General features: G+C 30.6%; 2 protein-coding genes across 3 annotated transcripts in view; both read right to left on the bottom strand.

Annotated features, from left to right (window-relative positions):
- Nucleotides 1–962: 962 nt before the first annotated feature.
- On the bottom strand, nucleotides 963–2,608 carry LOC136078674 (zinc finger MYM-type protein 1-like). The gene is made up of 3 exons (XM_065794459.1): nucleotides 2,503–2,608; nucleotides 1,969–2,271; nucleotides 963–1,915 (listed from the first exon to the last, which is right to left on the bottom strand). The coding sequence occupies exons 1-3, from the start codon at nucleotides 2,606–2,608 to the stop codon at nucleotides 963–965; spliced, it is 1,362 nt and encodes a 453-aa protein (XP_065650531.1).
- Nucleotides 2,609–6,765: 4,157 nt separating this feature from the next.
- The window catches only part of LOC100202590 (uncharacterized), an 85,547-nt gene continuing 67,447 nt past the window's right edge, over nucleotides 6,766–24,865 (bottom strand). For both annotated transcript variants that reach the window (XM_065793226.1, XM_065793227.1), the window contains one exon: nucleotides 6,766–7,345. In XM_065793226.1, coding sequence (XP_065649298.1) covers nucleotides 6,867–7,345 — 479 coding nt within the window. In that variant the 3' untranslated portion in view covers nucleotides 6,766–6,866. The remainder of the gene's footprint in view (nucleotides 7,346–24,865) is intronic.

Below are 24,865 nucleotides of genomic sequence, written 5' to 3'. Positions count from 1 at the left end.
TCACATATTAAATAGATATTTATTTCATATATCATATTTAAAAACAAAAAATTAAATAAAAATAAAGATAACTTCAAAACGAAACTAAAACTTAACCGAACTTTAAATAGTAAAAACTTTCCTCCTTGATTTCATATTGGCAAAATCGGTTATGATGTTTTTCATTTCCATTTTTCCAGCCGCTTTTGCCTCAATAGAAACTATTGCAAGGTCGCTTAAACGTTCTTTACCAATGGTATTTCGTAAATAATTTTTTATTATTTTAAGTTTCGAAAAAGAACGTTCAGCTGATACAACAGTAATAGGTAATATAAGAAACAATAACAATGCTGTTATCACTTATGGAACGCTTGCAGCTATAGTTGACAGTTTTACTATTAAAAGGTCAGCCAATTCACGTATAGATGATATTTTTGATATTTCATCGTGTAGCATTGACTTTACCATAACCATTTGCAGCGGAAATTCAGTTGTTATATCTTCACTATATTTTCTCTGAATGGCTTCTGCACAGCTTATGATCTCACGTTCTTTCATTACCATTAATTTATTTGGATGGATGCAGGAAAATAATTGTACCACTTCTTGCATTCCTTTAAATCTATTGTCGAGTTGGTTGATAACGACGTCCAAAATTTTTATAAAAATATTGATGCAAAAAATTTCCTCACTACTATCAAAACGGTGATCTGTAGATAATTCGTCAAAATGCCTTTTTACAATTTTTCTTCTTTTTTGAAAAAATATTGGAGGAATCTGCCGCGTAGTCGCTATTTCTACCGCTTTAAGTTTTGCTGAATCAAACATCTTTCTATATTGTTTTAAATTTTTGCTGGCATTTTCTAGAGAACCTGAAGCTGTCGTAAGATCTAAATTTTTAGTTTGCAGCAATTTTGATGGTATATGTACCTCATTAAGGATTTTAGACAAAAGCACGCGTAAAAAAACAAATTCGAAACTGCTCATAATTTTTTGTATTCGTACTGCTTCTTTTTGCGTTCTTCACGTTTTGTACTTGTTATTGATATCTCGGAAAGAGCTTTCATTATATCAAGAAAGCGAATTTTAACGGCGAAAAGAGAAGTATATCGTCCTGCCCATCGCGTTGGATTTAACCTTTTTAATGTTATTTGTGATTCTCCTGTATATTTGGATAGTAGATCCCACCTGTTTATGCTATTTCTGAAAAATGAATACACATCTTCTAGCATTACAAAAAATGAAGCAACTTCAACACAACATTTAACCGCATCGTTAATAACAAGATTTAAATTACGAGCTGCGCAATGCATATACATAGCATTGGGTTGATTTTTCTTAAAAAGGGCCTGAACCCCATTGTATATCCCACTCATGACGTTCGCACCATCATAACCTTGACCCCTGCAGTTACTTAATTTTATATGATGTTTTTCTAACAGATTTAAAATTTCTTCATGTAGTCCAGCAGCAGTGTGGTTATATATTTCCGTGAATCCCAAGAAAACTTCTTTAATTTCAATTGATGTGGCTTTTTCATTTTTAATAATTTTTACGTATCTAAATACTTGACTGAGCTGATCTCTTTTAGTAATATCTTGTGTTGTATCCATTATAATTGAATAAAAAGGTGAACTATTAATATCAGCAGTAAGAGTGGCTTTTAAATGCGTTGCAAGGCAATGTATGACTTCATTTTGAATTTGATGGCTTAAATATTTTATAGATTCATTTGGCATACTCAAAACTTGCTTCATAACATTATCATATTTAGCTAAAAGTTGAACTTGGGTTAAAAAATTACCATTATATTCATTGTCAAATGATTCACGATGACCACGAAAAGCCAAAGAATTTTTAAAAAGTGCTAATGTTATATTTACTATCCGCTCTAAGACTAGCACCCAAAAATTTGATTGGTATCGTATTTGTTCTTCTATATTTATATCAATTGTTTCATTATGTCGCCATTTTTCATAAATTAACAACCAAATATATGTTGTTGACTATTTTCGTGAATTTTAATTTTTTTAGAAAGACCACGCCAATCTCTGACACCATGCTCACGCCAGTTATCCTTTGCTTTTCGTTCTTCTGAGAAAAGCCAACAAGGCTCGCAATAAACGGCATCAAGTTTTGGGGAATAGCAAAGCCACATTCTTTCTATAGATCCATATTTTGTGGTAGTTTTAAAATATTCCTTGGAAAACCTACGGTTTTCTTGCAAGGGGTCGCGTATAAAAGGACCTTTTGGCCGACACGATTCCGATAATGCAATTATTTTCTTAATATCTTTTGTTAGTATTTTACCATGAAATTTGCAATATCAGTAGAAAATAATTCACTTGATTTTTCTAAATTAATTTGTTCAATGGCGTCATTCGTATCAGAGTTTGAATCTTCCTTGTCTTCATTTCGGTGGTTTCTCGGAGACCTATTCACATCTTCTTCGTTCACATTTTTATTACCAGTAGCAATGTTTTCTTCGATATCATCATGTTCTACTGACTGATTTATACATACCACTTCTGCAGAGTTTTGACTTTCCACTCCCGTTTCCGCTCGCTTTTGTTTCTTTTAACTTTCTTCTTTTTGCTGCACCGCTTGTACTACTTAATTTCTTTTCCATTATTATGAGTCAAAATCTAAATTATTACAAATTTATAAATTCAGTACCTGTTGTAAAATTTTTAATTATTACAAATTTAATTATTACCTTTTATTAAATATATCAGTGAAGTAATAAACTCTCGTGCAACAATACTTTATTATTCGTAACACGATTAAATAAATTGGAGACTAGTAATTCAGATAAAATAAGAAATGAAAAGTTAACTTAATACAACGGAAGATTTAATTGAAAATTGAAAATGAGAACATACATTTAAAAGTTAATTTGTATATGCAACAAGGATTATAGAATCATTATCCTTGATATGCAACGACATAACAAATAATATTGTTTATATTTTAAAAATATTGAATATGCAACTAAGAACTTATAAATTGAAGAACTTCTTACAGTTTAAAAAAAATTTATACGCAACAAAATATTACTTTTACCGAATTCAGTCTAATTGTCTAATTCATACACAAACACAACGTAACGGTATAAAAATTAACTATACAATAGCATCTGGCAGTTCGCAGCTGATAATCGTACTTTATTTCTCAATTGCGTATGCAATTTTAAAAAGGTTACAATTTTTCGTTTAAATGTAAACTACGCACTCCAATACAAAAATAAATTTTTGAACAATATATTTTAATACGATGGATGAGATTTTTTTTATCCAAGTTTTATATTTTAGGGCCCACTATACCTGCAGAAAAGAGTTTTATAGTATAAATATTATTGAGAGTATAATTTTTTTTATATGAGGGCCCCCTATAGCTGGTAGGCCCCCCCGCAACGCAGGGTCAACGCGGAACTACTGGACGCAGGTCTTTCAGTCCTGCGTCCAGTAGTTCCGCCACTGAAAATAAACACAAAACATAACTTTTAAAATAAAGCGAATATTCTATATTTTTATTGTGTTGAGTAAGTATTTCACAAAAAGTCTTTAAAATTATATTATAGAATATATTTGTATTGTGTTCCAAAATTTACATAATGAATTTAAAAAAAAAAAAAAAGCCTTATCTATGATGTCTAATGGATCCGGACAAAATCAATTGTGGAATCATTTTCTACGTTCGAAAGCTGGCGATTCAGCTATATGCAATGTATGCAAAAAAAATATAAAATGCTCTGGCGGCAGCACAAGTGGTTTGCACAATCACTTTATCAGAAAACATAAAATTAATCTGCTAAAAAGAGTTCAACATGATGATGCAGAAGCTAGCTGTTCTAATATCAATACCACAACTTCCGTTACGAATGATACAAGTTCTAGATCAAAAATTTCTGATTATTTCAACATTATTAAAACGATTGATGACTCATTTCCAGCTGTTTTAGCACGACTGACAGCACGAGACTGTTTATCATTTAAAAAGATTTGCACACCATACGATCTTCAGCATTTATTTAAATCCAAAGGATATGATTGCCCAAAGTCTCCAAAAACAATTAAGAAAATGGTGTTGCAGTACGGTGACAAAATCCGAAAACAAATCGTTACAGAATTATCAGAAAGAATAGCCCGTGGTGAATTATTCAGCTTGACTTTAGATGAATGGACATCTCTCAAAAATTGAAGGTTTATGCATGTGATTGTCCACTCATATGATAATGTATTTTGGAATCTCGGATTGGTTAGGATTAAAGGATTGATGCCTGCTGAAAAATGTATAACGTGTCTTCAAAATACACTTAAAGAATTTAGTATTGCGATAGAAAATATAATTTCCATTACTACGGATGGGGCCGCCGTAATGAAAAAGGTAGGCAGATTACTGGACGTAAATCATCAATTTTGTTTAGCCCACGGCATCCAGTTATCAGTAATTAAGGTGCTGTATAAAAGATCTGTTTCGGATAATATTTCCGTAGAAAATCAAGAAGTGGCTATTACTGAATTTAAACATGGTGAAGATGAAGAGGACGATGTAATGGAAGATATTGGGGTTTTTGACGTTATTGAGGATACATCAATTACTGATTCATCAATTCAACATGAAAGTATAGGTCTAATAATAACAAAAATTCGAAAAATTGTTGTCATGTTCCGTAGATCACCAATAAAAAAAGACATCCTCCAAAAACATGTTAAGGATGAACTTAAAAAAGAACTTACGCTAATCCTTGACACAAAAACACGGTGGAGCAGTATGTTGATAATGTTGGAAAGAATTTATGAGATTAAAAATTGTGTTCGTAAGAGTCTAATCGATATCAAATCCGATATAGATTTATCAGAAAATGATCTCAATGTTGTATCAAATATAATAATGGCTTTGCAACCTGTTAAAGTAGCTGTGGAAGCTCTCTGTTCAAGGGACACGAATCTATATGTTGCAGATTTGACAATTAGGTTCATGTTGGATTAAATAAGTAACCAAAATAATTTTTTAAGTAATGAATTGAAACAAGATTTAATATTTCGAATAAGTATAATATTTCGAATAAGAGAAGAACCGTATATTCTGATATATATTCATATCTTCATGAACCATGTCCACGTACAGCTTTAAATAATGAAAATAATTATGGCGTGTTTAATACAACGAGTAAATTGGTTATGGAAAAAAATATTGTAGAAATCATTCAACAATTTTTAAAAAACGATTCCGAAACTACTGAAGCTGAAGTTGTGCAAGTGTATGAAACTGAATCAACTAGTGAATTTACGATTTTATCAGCAGTGGCGACATCAAGTCAAGCAATGTCAATGAAGGAAAAACTTGATTTAGTAATTAAAAAAAAAAAGATAACTATTGCTCACGAAGAGATTAGTGATCGGAAGACAACATCCGGTCTTTTAAATATAGTCAGGAAAGAAATGGCGTATTTCAAGAAACAAAATATTAAAGGAAAATATTTAAACAAACTCCAAAAGTATATTTCAGCAGTTCGCCCAACTAGTGTAGAGTCGGAAAGAGCTTTTTCTGCAGCAGGTTTAATTGGCACAAGGTACAGAACAAGTTTAAACGACAAAACATTAAATGTAATGTGTTTTTTAAGAGCTTACTTCAATAAACAATTTATGCTCCTTGAAAAGAATTGACTATATTAATTATTTTTATTTTAAAAAAGAAGTTTTCTTTATGTTTATGTTTGTTTACGCTAAAATACAAAAATGTTAATGTATAATAAACGAATTAATTATATTTTATTATATAAAAAAAATCTTTTTGATTGTTTAATTTATTTATTTTTAACTAGGATGGACCTGTAAACTGATGCTGTTTTACTAATATATTCATTTGTTATGCTTTGTGTTGTTTTCAGTGTTTAGATTATTACTATTTAAGCCTTTAGAAAAAAACCCGGTAAATTACCGGTAACAATTTTTTTTTACCGAACTACCGGTTTTTTAAAATATCGGTAAATTTACTAGCACTAGTTTTAATATTTTTTTGTGTTCAATTTTTTACACTAAAAAAAAAAGAGCTTTGTTTTATTGAATTTTTGTTTTACTTCAAAAACTAAAGTGTTTTTTTTTAACGACTGACTTAAGGGGCTCTATGAAAGGTTGTGTCATTAAGACACAGAAAATAGTAATTTTGGATAAAAATTGAAACTTGTAACTATGGAATATTAAATTTATAAAAACAAAAAGAAAAACTAAAACTTTTGGTGATTTCATCATCGGAATGCCATCTGCCTGAAAAAATAATTGTGTCTAATTTGGGGGGAAAACGCCATTTTCAAAAAGAAATAATTAATTTCGTTCGCCCTCGTCCGCTAAAAGCATATTGTTAAATGATAAAGTATGTCATCTTTATTAACCAGTAAAAAGTTGTGAATGCAATGAACCGTCAGAGTGACTTTTTTTTCCAGAGCCGACGACACCAGGGGGACACGTGCCTTTTTTTTTTCTTCCTTTCCCTAAAGAAAGTTCTAGATAAAGAGGACTTTTTTTGAAGATTGACGATTATGCACCTCCACTTCAAAACCCGCGTCGTCGGCCCTGTTTTCTCTTTTTAGAATAAACTTACTTTATTCTTATTTTGTTATTATACATGTACAAAATTCTTATTTTGTTATTATACATGTATAAATTTTATAATAAAGCACATGTCTTTACTATAAATCAAAATTGGATTTTAAGTCTTTTTTACAAAAAAATAATTTTTTTATTTAAAAAAATATTTTCAGTATAATGAGCGGGAAAAAAAGTGTTTGAAACCAGAATATATATATATTATAAAATATTGAAGAAATAACAACAAAATTTTTTTTTACTTGAACATTGAAATAAACAGTTTATTATAAAAGTAGTTCAAATAGTTCGCAGCAAAGAAAGTACTTTGAATTTCTTAAAAAGATATACTATTACAATAAAAAACCCAAGTCCACCGACTACACCACCAGCAATAATAACTCCTAACTCTGAATGATGATGCTCTTCATCAGAATTATCACTCGTAACAACACTTACACTATAGCTAAAGTAAGTAGTATCCACAGTTAATTGAAACCCGTCATTTAGCGTAACTAGAAGATCCCCGTTTGAAACATGGTTTGATAGACGTTGCAAATCGTCATTAAAAGTTAACACTGGGTCTGAGTTCTCATATACGTCACTCGGCAAAAATTGAAATGACGATATAATAGAACCATTACTGCAACTCATGTTACGAATTCTCCAAAATTCAATTTGCATAACTGCAACGATAGACATTTTCAATGAGCTTTCTAATGATGCCTTAGATACTCTTGTTAATGTAGCAGCATAGTCGTTTAAAAACTTAATTTGCACTAAAAATTATTAAATGCATACATCTATAAACATCTGTAAAAATAATTAAATGCATACATTTGTAAACAGAGTAAGGTTGGAAAAGATACCGCTACAAAATATATAAAAAAAATCTTGGAAATTATACTTACTATTTGATGATAGTTCAAGTTTACTGACTATTTTAAAATTTGCTGATTCAGAAACGAAATTTTCTATTGCACGTTTTCTTTTTCTATTTAAACCTTTTATTTTACTATCACTTTCCTATTTAAAACCTTTTCGAAGTTAAATCCTAGTTTTTTTTTAAATTAAGTTAGACCACGTAAACAAAATTTCAAAACTCTCTTAGTACCCATCAATACTTAGATCTGAAGAGGGAACAACCGAATTTAAATTAATCTTACAAAGAGCAAGCAAGTCTGGTGAATTTTGCAAGAGGTAAAATTCAACTGATGGAAGGTTACTTTTAAGACCACGAATATTTGTGAAAGATATATTGAAGCAGTTAGGTGGTGGGGATGGTTTTTATGTTTAATATTTTGAGTTACTTTGGGCAAGACTTAGGTTTGAAGAGAACTTGACTACAGTTGTCTCCGTCCTGCTAATTAACCCAGTTGTAACCTCGACAATGTACACCAAAAGCATTAACAGGGACACTATCCATGTGCAACATGGCACTGTTAATACTCTGATATTTTACAGCTGTTGATGTTAGTCTCTCTGAATGCTATCATAGAGTTCGGGAAACCTTACTACCAGCCGGCCTCAGAATCTAATCTTTTAACTAAGTTTTAGAGCTGTACTATCATTAGGAGATAACAGGAAGAGTTGCACAGCCACCTCATAAATTTACATCTACGCCAACATGATAGATGAAGAAGGGGATCGAGGCTGGCCAACAGAATTATTCTGCTTATCCCTGAAACCTTTACCTAGGAGGCCTTTTACAAAATAGTAGCTGGGTGCAGTTAACATCTACCCAAGATAAGTATTTTTATCAAGACACCATCTCTAGCCTTTACTCAACCAAGAGCCCCAAGGCAGGGGAATTTTATCTGGATGCAGTTAACATTTGCCCAAGATAATCCTATATTGATAAATGGCAACACTTTTAAAGAGTAATGTAAAGTCGACTTTACATTTTCTCGGCCTATATTTCATCTTTTTAACTTCATGGAAACCATATATACAATCCATTTCAAAGTTAGCTTCTTGCAAGATTGAATATACATTATTTAGTAGCTATGCTTGAGCCTCTGTTCCATCATTATAAAGATGTATCTCTTTCTCTTTTCTACAAACACTGTCGTGGTTGCTGCTCAAGTTAACTATGATCACTTGCTCCATCAATCAAAACTCAATCTTGTGTAACTATTTTTTCAGCCTTTATCACTTCCTTTTATTATTACAGCTCCTTCAGGCTCAAAAAAGCATTTTAAATTTTGCAGATTTGTTGAGAGTGAATTCATAATGATAAAAAAAACTTCACAAATAATCTAATTTGTAGGTTAAACTTTTTATTAATCAGTCATTATGAAAAACCAGGCATATACACTAAACTTTTTATTATGTAATTAATAAAAAGTTTAGTGTATATACCTGGTTTTTCATAACAGTTTAATAAAAAATCTTACTAGATCTCATGAAAAATGCATATGCCTAAGTGACACCAGGGGCGTGTGCAGTGAGTTTTTTGGATAAGTCCAGAAAAAAATACCTCTCCCCCTTTCCTTCTTTTTTGATTTTGACACGACTGAGTTTATTTTATAAAAATGTTTCAATAATTCTTTATATGACTCATAAAGTCGCTAAAATGGTCACTAAAGCTGAAAATATGATTTTTGCAAATTTTTTGGAAAATATTCATCTGACGTAATGTATAATTTATAAAAGTTATAATTTTTTAAATACAAGATTTCTGCATAAAAAATTTCAGACCATGATATTACCATAACAGATAAAAATCAAATAGTAAATCCATCGTAGATGCAAGATTTTATTTATTCATAAATTCATAATGACTGACGAAGACCTTACACTATCTTACCAAAAAAAAAAAAAAAAATTTTATTTTTACTGTGAAATTTTTTTTATATAGGGGAAAGGCGCCTAAGATGGCATACTTAACTTTGAAGCTTCATTATTCGATATCCTGTAGACCATGAACAAAAGTTTTGATATGGATACATTCTTTGTTACATGTAGAAAAATAATTACCTCAAGAGTTTTTACCAGTTTTATTTTTATATTAGTTATTATTATTTAAAAAAAAAAAAGCACAAGTATGCCATCATAGGCAACTATTGCTCTTATGATGGCATAGGGAAGGATAGGGCTGGTTAGCATCAAGAGTAACTTGAAAATTTCATTTGACCTTAGAGTCTTCTCTCAGAAATGCCAGAAATTACGCGTAATCATCCTAATTAACCCTTTCGTGCTATACAACAGCAGTGTAGAATTTCGTGCATACGCATAAGAGATATTGCGTTGTATGTGTTTTTTGAACCAAAAATTGTTTTTATGAAAGAAAAAAGGTTTTCTCAACTTGTCAATATTGCAACACACCTAACTCGCCAGTATGCCATCATAGGAAGAAGTTTCATTTATCATCATTTTCATTTAAACAAGCTATGTCTGCCTTGTTCAAAAGATAAAATTAAACTACTAAATGCACAAAACTTGGAAATTAAATGCATTAAAATTTCATTTCTGCACAGTTGATAATAAAATCACTATCTTAAATATTTAAAAGGATTAAAAATACAACAGCACATCCCAAAATCAAAATTGCAAAATTCGTGCATAAGGGACGTATTTTTACTAAAATTAATGTAAAGTCAGTATAAACATGTTGGTCTAATCACTTTTTTGCCATAACCAATATTTATGAAAATATGACCGGTATGCCATCATTGGCGCTATGCCATCATAGGCGCCTTTCCCCTAATATAATATAACTTTTGATTATGAATAAACTTTATAAATATTTACGAAGAGTCAAAACTTATTGCAAAAACTGTACAATGCAAATAATGTTTTTACGAAGATGTCTGGCTATGAAAATAGCAGTTTAACAAAAGGTAGATAAGACATTTTACAAAATTATACTTTTATTATATTTGAATTATAATTAAAACACAATTCATGAGTTTTTATAACTTGTTAAAAACTTGTTACTAAAACAGTTTTATTAGATTGGAGCTCATTTTAGAAATTCAGCCAGTTAAGTGAAATTCAACGACTTTTTCCACAGGTCTCAGATAATAAAGCTGTTTGTTTGGTAATAATAAATAAGCCTAAGTCTTTGGTAAAGAATTTGGTAAGTTTGTTATACAATAGGCAGTAAAAAATATGTGATCTTTCCATCTAGTATAATAAGAACACTAAATATCTGCAATTGCTTTTGAAAATCTATAGATTAGAACGAAGAAACTAAAAAACAGGTGCTTTATAACACTTTAAAGTTGTATCATTGAACATTACGTTAAACTCAGTACTCAGATGGTCTAGCAAAGGAACAGTGATAACCAATTTAAATTAACTGGAAATACAATATTTAGGTTTGTTCAAAGCATATTTGAAGGTGTTGATCAATAATATTTTAAATTAGAAACAATATATTTTAATGATTGAATTAGATCAAACTATGAAAATATCAAGTAATAATACTTACCTGCACAATTGTGTAATTAAAAGTTAAATCAAAAACATTTCTTATTACACAATATGCAACAATCAAAACTTGTTATTAACTTAAGTAGAAAAGAAGGAGAAGAAGAGGTTCCATGATTAATACTTAAAGACACTCTTTAAGACAGAAAACCACAGAAATAAAAAACTTTTGTAAAATATCCATGCTATGATTTTACAATTTAGAATATCCAAAGTAAAATCAATAATAGCATTTTATGAAAATTTTGTGTAGAAAAGGACAGCAAAAACATTTAAAAGTCTTTCATAACATTAAAAGATAATCCCCTTTGAAAACAAAAGGGATAATAATTCTCAGAAGTCTTAAATGGGGATGAACAATTTGGCTAAATAATAATTTATACTTAATAAATGCAAAATCTGGATATAGAAACTCTAATTATCCAAAAAACACCACGGAAATAAAACTAGTTTTTATCGGTGCAATTTTAAACAGCTTCTTCTTGCATTAATTCTTTCTTCCTTTCTTTTATCTAAAGGATATTATGATTATGAAAATTATACACTGCTAACTTCAATTTGTATTTTCTTTGGAATGATATGTAAACTTGCGAATCAAGCGACATTTTAAACTAAGCGATTATTAGCAAGTTTCATACAGGAAGGTCTGGGTACTAATAATTGAGCTGTAGGGACAAAAAATTTTATTGCGTTTGTTTACATTTATAGCAGTTTAAAGTGAAGCAAAATATAGCTAATATAAATATAAACTAACTTACTATCACTGTTATAAATGGAATTAAATATTAATGTAGTTAACATTTCAACTGCATCAAGAAAGATTTGTGTTGAATGGCTTGTTAAACACGGACTGGGTGTCACAGGCTCTGTTATAGAGTTGCGAGGCAGAATTTTGAAGTTCTTACTATATCCAAAACTAGTTAAGAAACTTTATCTAAAAGCAAAAAAAAACTACTTATTTAAACAAGCTTACATGTAGACGAGATACCACACATGTCTCAAAATTGGACTGGAAGTGAAAACCTCTACCCTTGTGTAAGCTCTGAACTTTTTCAAGAATACATACTCAATAAAAGAGAGGGTACATTTGGACAACAGCAAAAAGCATACCAAGTGTTAACTAGCAGAAAAATTATATCAGTTAAAATACATTCAGATAACAATATAGTATACGTAAGAGCTTTCATAAGAAAATCTTATAGCCATGATGCACGCCCTGCTTATTTACTTTTTGTAGGAGGGATACCTCGTAAAGGTTATTGTGAATGCCCCATTGGTCTTAGTGGGCTTTGTTGTCATGTTTTAGCTATCCTTCTTTACTTAAAGCATTATGAGGATACAAAGACAACAATTTTAGAATTAACGTGCACACAAGTGATACAGAAATGGCATAAAAGATCAAAAAAAGGTTCTATTCCAATGGTCCCACTATCTCATATTAAAGTAAAAGCACAATTGAAAACTTAAAAATTACTCCAGCAGATCCAGAAAGTTCATCTTTTAAAAGAGATGTTTTAAAAATGAAGCAAAAATTAAGGAAGGGCCAAAAAAGGAACCCAATTTTGAAAGACATGTATATGATACTCTTTGTTCAATAGATCTTGGATATGAATCTTCACTAATGGGGCACTTAAAATTTAGATATGACCCTGAAAGTTTTAAATCCCAATTCAATAAGTTAAGTTCTATAAATGCAAAAAGTCGTACTTTAAATAAACAAGCAGTAAACCCACAAAAATGTCAAATGTCATAATTATAGTGAAATACCAACTAAATCAAAATAAAGTAAACATGGAGGTAATCATAGTTTCGCCTGAACAAGTTATTGTTTTAGAAAAAATTAATAAACAACTTTTAAATAAGGATCCTGTTATTCACATTGATTTGACAAATCTGATACCATCACAAGGACAATACACAAATCATATTAATGTCAAACAAAATACCCATGAGTGGATGGACACAAGAAATAGGAAAATAACGGGGAGTCGATTACCAGCATTGCTAGGAATATATGGACAGGAAAAATTTACAAATTATTGGAAGATAGTTAAGGAAGGATTAAATGAAAATGATATTTATAACACACAAAACATAAAAAATTTTGAGCGTGGTCATAAATATGAATTTATTGCACTTCAGCACTTTGCAAAGATGTCAAAATGTTCTCCTAAAATGTGTGGATTTTTCTATCACCCAGATGATTTAAATTATGGGGCAAGTCCAGATAGCCTTGTGTCACATCAAATTATTTTTGAAATTAAAACCCGAGCAAATAACAGTGACAGTCCATTGATCCATTTAAAAAACCAATCTCAGTATTACGTGCAGGCTCAGCTTTCACTACTATGTACAAAATCTAAATACTGCATTTTACAATCTTATCATCCTGAAACTTCAAACTCAAATTTCTTTATTATTCAACTAAATAATTTACTGATGTCAGTTATCAAGGAAATATCAGATAGCATTTTGCATTCAAATCCAATGAAAAATTGGCAACATCATGAGCATTCTTTGCTCACTACTCTTGGAAATAATGTTGTGGGGAAAATTGCTGATTTTAAAGAACTAAAATCACTTAGATCGTATATTAAAGAACTTGTAAAAACATCAACTTTTCTATTAAAATTGATATAAATGTTTAAAATTATGATAAAACAATAAAATATGTTTTGTTATATGGTTATATATATTAAATGTTATGTCATGTTATAAATCTTACAATGCGCCCTATCGGGCGCATTGTAAGGTTTACAACATGACATAACATTTTCCATGTTGAAGTAAGTAAGTCCATTCTTTGTACCGACCACACCGCATTAAGAATTGACCAATCACGTACGCATCCTATGAATCTCTCTACATGAATACGGGTAGAAGCTATATCAAAATTACCAGCTACATTAGCTTGTGGGAACTGATGGCTTGATTTTTGAGGTGGTCGATTCAGATATATTCCTTTTGAAGCGCATAAATCTTGAATTTAAAACCCTCTATCTGCCATAACTTCGTGTTCTTTCTCAACTAGCTCTAAAATATGATATTGTTCTGTTAATTCATTATCTGTGATCGAACCAGGGTATATGTTTCCATAAAGCAATCCTGACCCATGTGGAGAGATTCCAATTAAAGCTTTCCCTGTTGTACAGTTTATATAACTTGAAAACATTAAAGTGTTAAGGTCATAATTGGTTTGTTGTTGAAACTTAAATTCCACAACAAAATAGGTTTCACCATGGCCAGGTTTTTTAAAAACAGAAGGCATCATCAGGGCATCATCAGTTTTTTTAAAAACAGAAGGCATCATAAGCGCTTTCGACTTTTAAATTTATCTCTGAAAATATTGTGTCTAGAAATACAACCCATCCAGTGAAAACACGATACATGGTGCTTTTAGAAATGCCAGCCATAAATCCAATAACACCAAGATGAAGTGCATGTCTGCACAATGTTAAAACTGAAAACAATTCGGTTTTCTTTTCAAGGAATCTGGTTCCTGTACCTTTGCAATCCGGATATTCAATTAAGTGGCAGTATGGTGCTACACAATTATAAAGGAGTTGAAATTGCAGGACAGTTAAACCACATAAATATTTAAACTGCTTTGGTTTGTCTTTAAGTTTGGAATATTTAAACATTCCTTTTTCAAATTTGTCTAGTTCTTTTTTTGAAATTTGATTTCTTAAAGATAAAATTAAATATTTTTTATGTAACATATTGTTCTTTACTTTGTTTATCTTTTTTTACTTTTTAAGCTGTTTTATGTAATTGTTTGCATTGTTTATTTTTTCTAGAAGTATTTTTTGAGCATCTGCTTCTTATTTTAATTTAGAAAATAACTGTTGTTTTGTTCATTTAAGTAATGATAAAGGAGATTTTGTAACATAAGAAGGTCGGTTTGTTGGTTTTTTACGAATAGGACAAGGTTTAGACAAGGATATCATCATACTAAGCTTACGTTTTAATCCTTTCAAATATTTTTTATCAGCTTCAGTCGTTTTTCTTGATTTAGTTATTTTGGCCAGAGCATTTGCGTATTTTCATTCCATTATAGCAATTTGGCTTGGTGGTGCAGCTATGTCTGGAATATCAGTGTATAAATCTCTTATTCCAGATGAAAAATGTTCACAACAAATTTGCCCATTTCTGAAATTCATTACCTTTGTATTTAAAACTCGGATATATTCTTTCTGAATAGAAACATCTTTGGGAAGCCTGTAAAACTTTATACGTTCTCCGTAAGTAGTTTTGGTTCTAAATTCGTTAAAACATAATGCTGCACCACAAAACCAGTTAACCATTTTAAGTGATACAATCAATATAATTTAATATCTAATAATGTTCAATAACTTTTTATTAAAATAAATAATAGTTACATATCGCTAACTTATTTTATTAGCATATTAAAAAAAATATTTGTTTTGATTTTTATATATATTTTTGACTCGATTGTATCAAGTACTACGCTATTTTTAGTAGTTTAATCAAGAAAAAAACTGAATATCGCTTAATCTAGAAATATCTGATTGGCTAGAATTTTGTCCCTACAGGCAATATTCGCTTAGTTAAACCGCGTCGTATGAAACTTGCTAATATATTATAAGTTTAATAAAAAACATAAATTAAGCAGGGTGTATATTGAAAGGGCAGTTCAAATTTTATTTTTCATATTATAAACTTTTTCATTCCTTATTTATAATTTAAAATGCATGCAGGAGCAGATCCAGGCTGTAGCAAGTGTAGCAATTGCAACAGTCAGCTCAGTTTTTTTTCTCTTTTTATTTTTTACATACATTTTTTTTAATGCAACAGATAAAAATAATTTAAATATGGAGGTTACAAGTAGTCAAAATGCGGCACTTCAAAAATTTATTTAAAATCGTAGCTGAGCCAAGTTGACTATGTTATGGAAACATTTCATTCAGAAAAATGTAATACTTTACTGAAAAACCCATGTTTTTAACGGGTTTTGTCTCACATGCCTATAAATTTTTGAAAGAATGTCAAACATTTTGCAGCATATCAACTTAAACTGAACTGGGAGTTAAAAAAAATGGCAAATCGACGTATGTTGATTTGCCATTTTATTTAATGTAGCAACTGTAGCTAAAGTCAACTTGTAATACTTTGAAACTGCTGAAGCTTTGAAGCTGCAATCTTTTTATTAACAAGGAGGTCTTACGTAGTGACTAAAAGTCATCAAGCGAGAACCTGTAGCAAAAAAAAAAGTTTAGCAAAGACAGATATTCTGTTAAATACCCACTCTCCGTTTATAAAACTTTTTTAATGAAGTGGATAACAATCATTAAATTAAAAAGTTTTATAATTATAAAGACTAAATTAAATAGCACCTTCTATTGGTTTCTTTATTTAGTCTATTATGAAAAATGGTGAAATGTGTTTATTGCTGTTCTATGAATTATTTATCATTGAAGAAGCCAAACGATTTAAAAACGTTATAAAAATTTATAGATTTCCCAGAAACAAACAGAAGAAAACATGTTGAATAGAATGTTTACCTAATGCGAATTTTAAAATGTCTAGCAACACTTTATTATATGATTTGATTGACATCAAAACTTCAAAAATGTTAAATTAAAATAACATCTTGCATGATTTTCCTCTCAGATAGATTTTTAATTTATTCTAAAATTGCAAATAGGAACTATTACTCTCTGTGACGAGGTGTATGTATGTTTAAAGTGTTTATATGTTTAATGGTCCAAAATTTTTCTGAGTTTGTTCTTTTGAAAACGTTGTGAAAACCTGCAAACAAATAAATTCTTAATTTTTATGTAATCGAATTCATTTACCTTTAAAATTAGAAGGAGAGTTAAATAGCAAAGCAAATGTGAGAAATAGGACTTCTCGTGAGAAACGAGAAATAGAAAATTCTCGCGAGAAGTAGAACGAGACTAAAATATTATATTATTTTCCATATTAAAAATTATTATAATTTACAAAATGCTCAATAATTTGTTTTTTTAATTAATTAATATTTTGACTCTGTGATTTTAATAAATTTAATTAAAAATTTAAATTGTTTTTGACAAAAACAAATTAAATTTTTAATTAGATTTTTAATTAGACTTTTTTAAAAAATCTAATTAAAAAATTTTAATTAGATTTTAAATATTTTAAATTAGATTTTAAATACAAACCCTTTTTGTATAAAATGGTGCACTTTCGACTTAATTTCATTAGTTTACCAGTGGAATTCAACTTGACACATATTGTTCATATTAAATATAAATATTCTTGCCTCATTTCAACCATCAAATATGTCACCAAGAAAAAACAAAATCTGGAGATTTTTTCAAAAAACAAGTGACGGTGCTGAATGCAAGGCGTGCAAAAAGTCTTTGAAAACAAAAGATGAAAACACAAGCAGACTTCATCGTCACCTCGAAAAAAAACACAGCCAAGATTACATTGAGTATTCTGAAAAAACTGACGACTCTCTTCTTCTTCTTCCTAAGAAGAAACAACGAACTATGGTCGAAATGATTGAAACAAAGTCTAAATATGACAAAGACAATTCCATTCAAAAACAGTTTGACTCTGCAATGCTGGATTACTTTTGCACTGATCTGGCATCCTTTTCAGCAGTCAAAGGAAGAGGTTTCAAGAAATTGTTTGACATTGCAAACCCTAAACTGAGCCTTCATCACAGAACAACATATTCAAGAAAGCTTTCAATTCAGTCAAAAGAAGTTCAAGCTGGAATGAAGAGTATAATAATGGAGATTACGCCAAATCTAAAAAGTGCTGCATTTACTTCTGACCTTTGGACTTCTAGAGCTCAGGACAGCTACATTTCTTGGACTTTTCATGCTATTGACGAAAATTGGAGACTACATCACTGGACACCCCATGTCCAACAGTTTCCAGGCAGACACACAGGTATCTTAATTGAAGGAAAGCTGGATTCTTTCTTAGAAGAACTAAATTTGCCTGCTGATTTGCCAATGTACTGCGTGAACGACCAGGCAAGAAACATGAAACTTGCAGTCAAATTGACAAAGCGCCTTGACCAATACTTGTGCAACAATCATATTTTGCAATTTGCAGTTCGAAACTCATTAGGAATGACTGCTGGAACGGATGATGCGTTGCAAACATGCAAGGATTTGGCTTCTTTAACTCACCAGTCAACAGTTGCAGCTGAGTTGCTTGAATTAGAATCAGACGCTTAAGGAAACAATTTTAGACAGTTACGCCAATCTGTTGACACAAGATGGAATAGTGAACTGGATTGCATGGCTTCTGTCCTACATCTAAAGAGTGCAATTATCAGCTTATGTGCAAATGAAGATATTTTTTCTTCAAAGACCATCAGTGCATCACAGTGGAAATCAATTGAGGGAGCAGTAGAAATTTTGGCACCACTTAAAGAAGCTACAGAAACGTGGTCGGCTGAGTCTATTCTAACAATTAACACTGTTGCCGATTCTCTTTATTTAATCCATGACAAAATTGATCAATTTATTGAGACGGATGGAAAAAACGGCTACGGTGTCTTGTATGAAAAAAACTTGAAGAGCTGCATTGAGAAAAAATTTCCTCTTTGTCACACTGGAAACTTATTGAGTGCTGCAACAAACTGCAGCAATCCTGCTTTAAACGGACTTCACTTTAAGCTCTTCAAAAAATTTCAAACAACAAAAGATTGGTTAGCCTCACAGGTTAAGGATAATGTTGAGTGCCAACCTGTTGCCAGAGTCCTTTCAGCAGATTTGTCCCCTAATTCAAAACTGAAGCGCAAGTTAAACGTCAGACTTGAAACACAAGAGCCAACATCTAAACTGAATCCTATTTTGAGCGAAATGTGCCAGTATGAATATCTCCCTGATGCCAAAAAAGACTTTTCGATTCTTGATTGGTGAAAATTGCATTTAAATACATTGTCAGAACTCTCTTCATTAGCTAGACAAATTTTTAGCTTAGGTGGAAATGTCGTCTGATCATCTAGACACAACTTACACCCAGAAAAAGTAGAACAAATCATCTTAATCAGAGAAAACATTGTCTTGTTGGAAAAGTTTGGCAAAAAAATTCTAAATTAACATTTGAAAAAGTTGTTTACATTTGACAAATGTCATTTGTGTCTATTTGTCAAAACCATGTTTACATTTTTTTTTTTTACTTGGATTTTAATTAATTTGTTTTCAAAAATTGTTAAATTTCTCGTCTCGTTCTCGGTCTCACGAGAAGTACTAACTTCTCGTCTCGGTTTGAAAAAACCTAGTCTCGCTCATGGTTACCTTTTTTCGTGATAATATTTACAATGTTCTTCTTAATCACCCTGAAACTTCTAATATTTCAAATGTTAAAAAGACTGGTGATTTTATTAAACTTGCTTTCACATAATGGAAAACTTTAAATCTAAAAAGTGTGGGCATATATTTTAGGTTCAATAATGATCAAAAAGCTTCCTCAGAGACCTAAATTATAAAAAAAGAAAGTGTGTTTTGGATTTTTGCGATACAGCATTATGCATGAAAAACAATCAGAAAATAGGCATAAAATATCAACACGTGTCACAAGGCATTTCACAAATTATACACGTGAAGAAATTGTCTAGCTGATTAAAACGCTATTGAGAGAAACACTTTTGTTACAAATATGCTGTTAGGAAAATTTGTTGCTGAACTAATTGAAACAGAATTTAGAAATTTAAGAAAAGTATCTTTAGACATTTTTTAAGTGCGCTTCGAAACCAAGGAAGTCTCTTGTTTACATTAACATGTATTTTGAAATTATGATTTGCTTAACGAATATGAAATTTTGACCAGTATAATGTTTTATTTTTTTAAACTTTAGTCGATATCCAAAATCATTTGAAATAGGTGGATTAAAAAGTTCTTTTGACAATTCTGTTCAATGGCTTTTCTTCAATGTGATTAAAGATAAAGTTTGTTTGACTTCCATATTCAATACTTTTATGCTTTAATGCATTACTTTATTGAAATTTAGTGTTATCATCACAATATACTTTCTTCCTATATTCATTTATAAAAAACCACTGAAACCTTTCTTCACCAAAATCAAACAAAAAAATGTTATTTTAATCAAAGAACGGCCATGCAAGGTTTGTCTTGTTAGATTGACATTTATTGTTAATTGTAATATGCCTGAAGTTTGCTGTTTTTAAGTTTTAAAAGCATTCCTTATTTATTTAAAGCAATATATTTTTATTGAAAAAGTTTAGTTCTATTTTTTACTTGATTTGAAACCTGTTTCTTTTTTTCCTTATTTGACAAAAAGTTTATTGTGTGAAGTAATGAAGTTTATTTTTAAGAATATGAAATTATTTATAAATTGTTTTTATAAATTTATACAAATCGTTACAGTGTCTATTAATAAATTTACATGATAATGTTTGTGTATTATACATCGACTAAGAATATGGTTTCAGTCAGGGTTTAAAAGTCATGATTAAAAGTCATGATTAAAAGTCATAAAAGATGAGTAAACTATTGTTTTATTAAAAAGTATTCAGTTTAACTAGATGGTTTTAACGTTGCGTAAATCAAGTGACATTCTTCCGCTCTTTATGAGTTAAAAAGTTAATATTTTAAAAAAATAAACATTATTTAAGAGATTTAAATATTAGGGATCGTCCATAAAGTGCGCCGGGAAGGAGTTAAAATTATAAGTCATCAAAAAGTGGTGATATTCTTTATATTTCAAAACATTCCATTTGATTAAAATAATTGCTCAATACTGTTCGAAAAAACAATATGAAGTGTAAAGAGGATTTTGGAATTTCTTCATATTTCAATTTTAATTTAATTTTTTTTTTTTTAATATTATTCACCTTAAGGCCCGAGGGGGGCCACTACAGTCGAGGAGGATACTCATTTTTTTTATTTTTTTTTATTTTTTTTTTAGTCGTTATTCGTGGTGCAACCCTCTCTCAACTCTTTAACTCCGAAACACAAACCTTGCCAAGCAAGGCCGCTCCGCGGAGAAACTAAGTTTAGCGTGATAACAGTGTTGCTAAGGGTAACAAGTTTAAAAGTTTTAAAGTACTGTTAAACTTTAAATATTAATTTTTGAAATTGTTATGTAAATAGTATTTTTTTTAAACTTTATAAACTTTATTTTGTAAAATTTTTTTTATAATAAAAATAAGATACTATAAATTATTTCAAAACTAAACAAACAACCCCCGTTTGCATTTATTGTACCTTGTAAATTTAAGTTGTGCTTTAAATAGTCAGTTAAAAATTAGTTTAAAGGCGGAATTATTAAAATAAATAATAATGAAAAGTACAAAATTATTTATCAACAAGTAGCAAAAGCTATGCCACAAAAAAGTAAACAGGAGCGACAGAAAGAAGCTAATAAATTGTGGTATAAAGTTAAGCATAAAGAATTGACGTATGAATCAGTTTTAAAAGAACTCACACGAAAAACAATGGAAATTAAAAGTCAGTTGATATCTTTTTGGTCTAATGTTAAAACATCACATAATCAATCTATTGCAGTGAAGTTTCCTCTCATAAACAAAATATCAGATGAGGAACCAGAAGCTTTGTTAATATCCGATGGAGCAGACAAAATAGATTTTGTAATCGATAAAACACTACCTACTTCTTCTAAATTTGATATTCAAAAATGTCAAAAACCACAAATAAAAGTACCAATTGATCAGCCAACAAAACCTCGTACGCCACAACAAAAGAAAATTCAAACTGAAATTTCGCAGTTAAAAGAGCAGCTGTTAACATTGCTAAATGTGCGCCATGCAGGATTGACAACTGACGATTTTAAAACAAAATCAATTTTTGTAGAAAAGCAAATAAAAGTAAAACAAACGAGGTAATTCGTCATAGACAACGCAAAGCAAGTTTGAAACGGACACTTGATGATATTATTGATGACACGCCCTACTTATAATCAAAACTTTCTAAAGTCAATAGAGAAAAAAATGGTAAACCAGCTGTAATTGAAGATCGGCCAGATCTTCTTAATGCGATTGTTAGCATTGCATCAATAGGAGCCGCTGCTAGCGATCAACGAAGATCGCAGGAGTTACGTTCATGTAAGACACTTGATGACTTAAATAAAAGCCTACTAAAACTGGGTTATTGTTTATCGCGATCTGCAACTTATATAAGACTGATGCCAAAGCGATCAAACACACTTGAGGGAATATGTCACATTAAGACAGTTCCTGTGAAATTGATCAGGACTGCTAATGCAGCTCGTGATCAATTTCACAGGAACTGTGAAATTGATCACAAGCTGCTCGTGCAGACATATCAATGCTGGATTTACATTTGCGTGCATGCAATACATGGATGAAATTTGTTCAATATTTGGCCCAGATTCATGCTTTTATTTAGGTCTAGATGACAAAGCCAAAGTACCATTAGGATTAGCAGCTACAACAAAACAATGACCAATTTTGATGCATCTTGATTATCAAGTACATTTGCCAGATCAGATATAAGCTTATACTGTTTGTTTATGCAGCTTGTATTATTGATCCAAACAAATTTGCTGATGCAGTGTCGTATTCTGGACCAACGTATATTGCTATTAGATCTATGAAGCATGATAGCAGCACTGGTTTTACTCATGGCCGTGATTTGGAGCGTCTTGTTTCAATTGAAAATTTTAAGCTTCACATTTGTATTCCAGAAGGTCAGGTAAAATCTATATTTGTTTTTGCATGTGATGGAGGCCCTGATGAAAATCTAAGGTTTCCCAAACCATTGCAAGTTGCAATTGCAAGATTTATAAAATGGGATCTGGATGTCTATCTAACAGGAACTCATGCACCTCATTATTCAGCATACAACAGGGTTGAACGGCGTATGGCTCCGCTGAGCCAAGAGTTAGCAGGATTGGTTTTGCCACATGATCATTTTGGGACACATCTAAATGCATCTGCAAAAATAATTGACGTTGATTTTTTTTTTGTTAAAGCTGCAGAAACTCTAGCTGAGTTATGGTCTGATGTAGTAATTGATAACTATTCTGTTTGTGCTGAATATGTTGAACCTTCCCAATTGTCACCTATACCAGAGCAAGATTCAAAATGGATTAAAAATCACATAAGACAAATTCAATATTTTTTTAATGATCATTAAAGAAGTGTAATGCTCCGAATTGCTGTAAACCTTGGGGAAGTTCCTGGAAAAAATACTTTCCTCAAGGTTTTTTACCAGGTTCAGTTGTAATGTCTCATCCTGCTGAAGGAATTTTTATTCCTGAGCCAAAGGTAGCACGAAATATTCCTATACCTTACTTTTCTTCTCAAGCGCAGCGCTTGGGATATAGGTTCAAAAATTTCGATGGAAGCTTCCTTTGATTTGTACTGCCCATCAATTTCACAACAAAAAATTGCAATATTTATCACGCTTCTAAAGCAAGTGTTAAGCGTCACAAATGCGTGTTTAGAAACATAATCAACACTACCTCTAAGGAAAATAAAAAATGACAATGAAAACAATGATACTCATTTAACAGTAAATGAAAGTAATTCTGATCAAACTCATGTCATCGAAAACATGTTTGATTGGATAAAATCACCCTTGATTTAGATCACCAACAATTTAAATTAATTGATTAATGAAGACTATATTAATAATTTTGTTTATACAATATTAAAACGATGTTTTAAAACCTATAAAGGTAACAGTTTTTTTTAAATTTGTAATTACTTAAAAAATTTTTATCACCCTGCCCTTAACCACATCCTATACTTTAAAGGTACCAAACAAACATTCTCGCCAGTTTGTTGATTTAAAAGTTTCTTATTTGCCAGCAAAAGCGCTTAAAGATCAACTACACAAATCTTTCAACAAGTCTTTTTTGTTTTATTTTGTGTAAACGATCTTTGAAATGATTGCAAAGTAATACACTTCACTGTCACCTTGATGTTCAGAGTTAAAAAATTTTCAAACACTCAAAAACCTAATTTTCTATTTGTGTTAATAATTCCCTGTGTAATAAGTTCACAACAAGAGGTAATCCACTGTTATTCAGGGTGGTAGCCCTCTAATCAAGAGAGTAGACAATATCAGTTAAGAAATGAATTTTGATTTTCTTAAACAAGACAATTGGCCAAAATTGGGTGCCGCTTCACACTCTCAAACAACTAAAGACATTCATAATTGGTGTAGCCAGCTTTCTAACGCTTTTTTGGAACTCTTTGAACGCGTGATAAATCTAGAATCAACAAAAACTGAAAATGACGAAAACATTAAAAATCTGAAGACAGAAATAAATAAAGCAGCTGAGTCAAGCAAGTCTATCAGTGACTGGTCACTTATTGTCAAACAGGGTATACAAAAAAAGAAGCCTACAGAGCAGCTGATGGTAACAAATGTAGCTATTAATGAGTTAGACGAAAGAAAAAGAAGAGCAAAAAATATCATTATTTATGGAGTGACAGAATCAACTAAAGAAAGCATAGAAATGAAATCAAAAGAAGACGAGTCAAAAGTAAATGAAATTTTTAAGCTCATAAATCAAGAGAATGTAATACCAAAATTTGTTAGACGGCTGAGATCTAAAACTAATAAACCAGGTCCAATTCTTGTTGAATTAGCTGAGGATATTCTTCGCAACACAATATTAGCATCAGCTAAAAAATTGAGAAGTAATGTCGCACATAAAGATATTTATCTTAGCCCAGATTTGACTGAGGCTCAGAGACTCCTAGATTTTAACCTCAGAACTGAAAGAAATAAAATGAATCAAGCAAGACCGGACAATGACCCCTTTTGGTATGGCATCCATGGCAATAAGATCATCAAATTCAAAAAGAAATCAGATCAATAATTGTATACATAATTCAGTTTCAGATTGCAATGAAATTAAAAAGCTGTCATGTTTATACCTAA

This window comes from Hydra vulgaris, chromosome 03, assembly GCF_038396675.1.
Source record: "Hydra vulgaris chromosome 03, alternate assembly HydraT2T_AEP".
In the NCBI taxonomy this organism is placed as follows: domain Eukaryota; kingdom Metazoa; phylum Cnidaria; class Hydrozoa; order Anthoathecata; family Hydridae; genus Hydra; species Hydra vulgaris.
Note: the sequence above shows the minus strand (reverse complement) of the source record. Positions and strands in the feature narration are given on the sequence as shown.

What these genes read in the sequence shown, in the direction of transcription:
- LOC136078674 (XM_065794459.1), bottom strand. Translation starts at nt 2,608, where the DNA reads ATGGAAAAGAAATTAAGTAGTACAAGCGGTGCAGCAAAAAGAAGAAAG. An exon ending in GTCAAAACTCTGCAGAAGTG is followed by an intron (nt 2,272 to 2,502) that starts GTATGTATAAAT and finishes TACTAACAAAAG; the next exon opens with ATATTAAGAAAATAATTGCA. An exon ending in TAGTCAACAACATATATTTG is followed by an intron (nt 1,916 to 1,968) that starts GTTGTTAATTTA and finishes ATATAAATATAG; the next exon opens with AAGAACAAATACGATACCAA.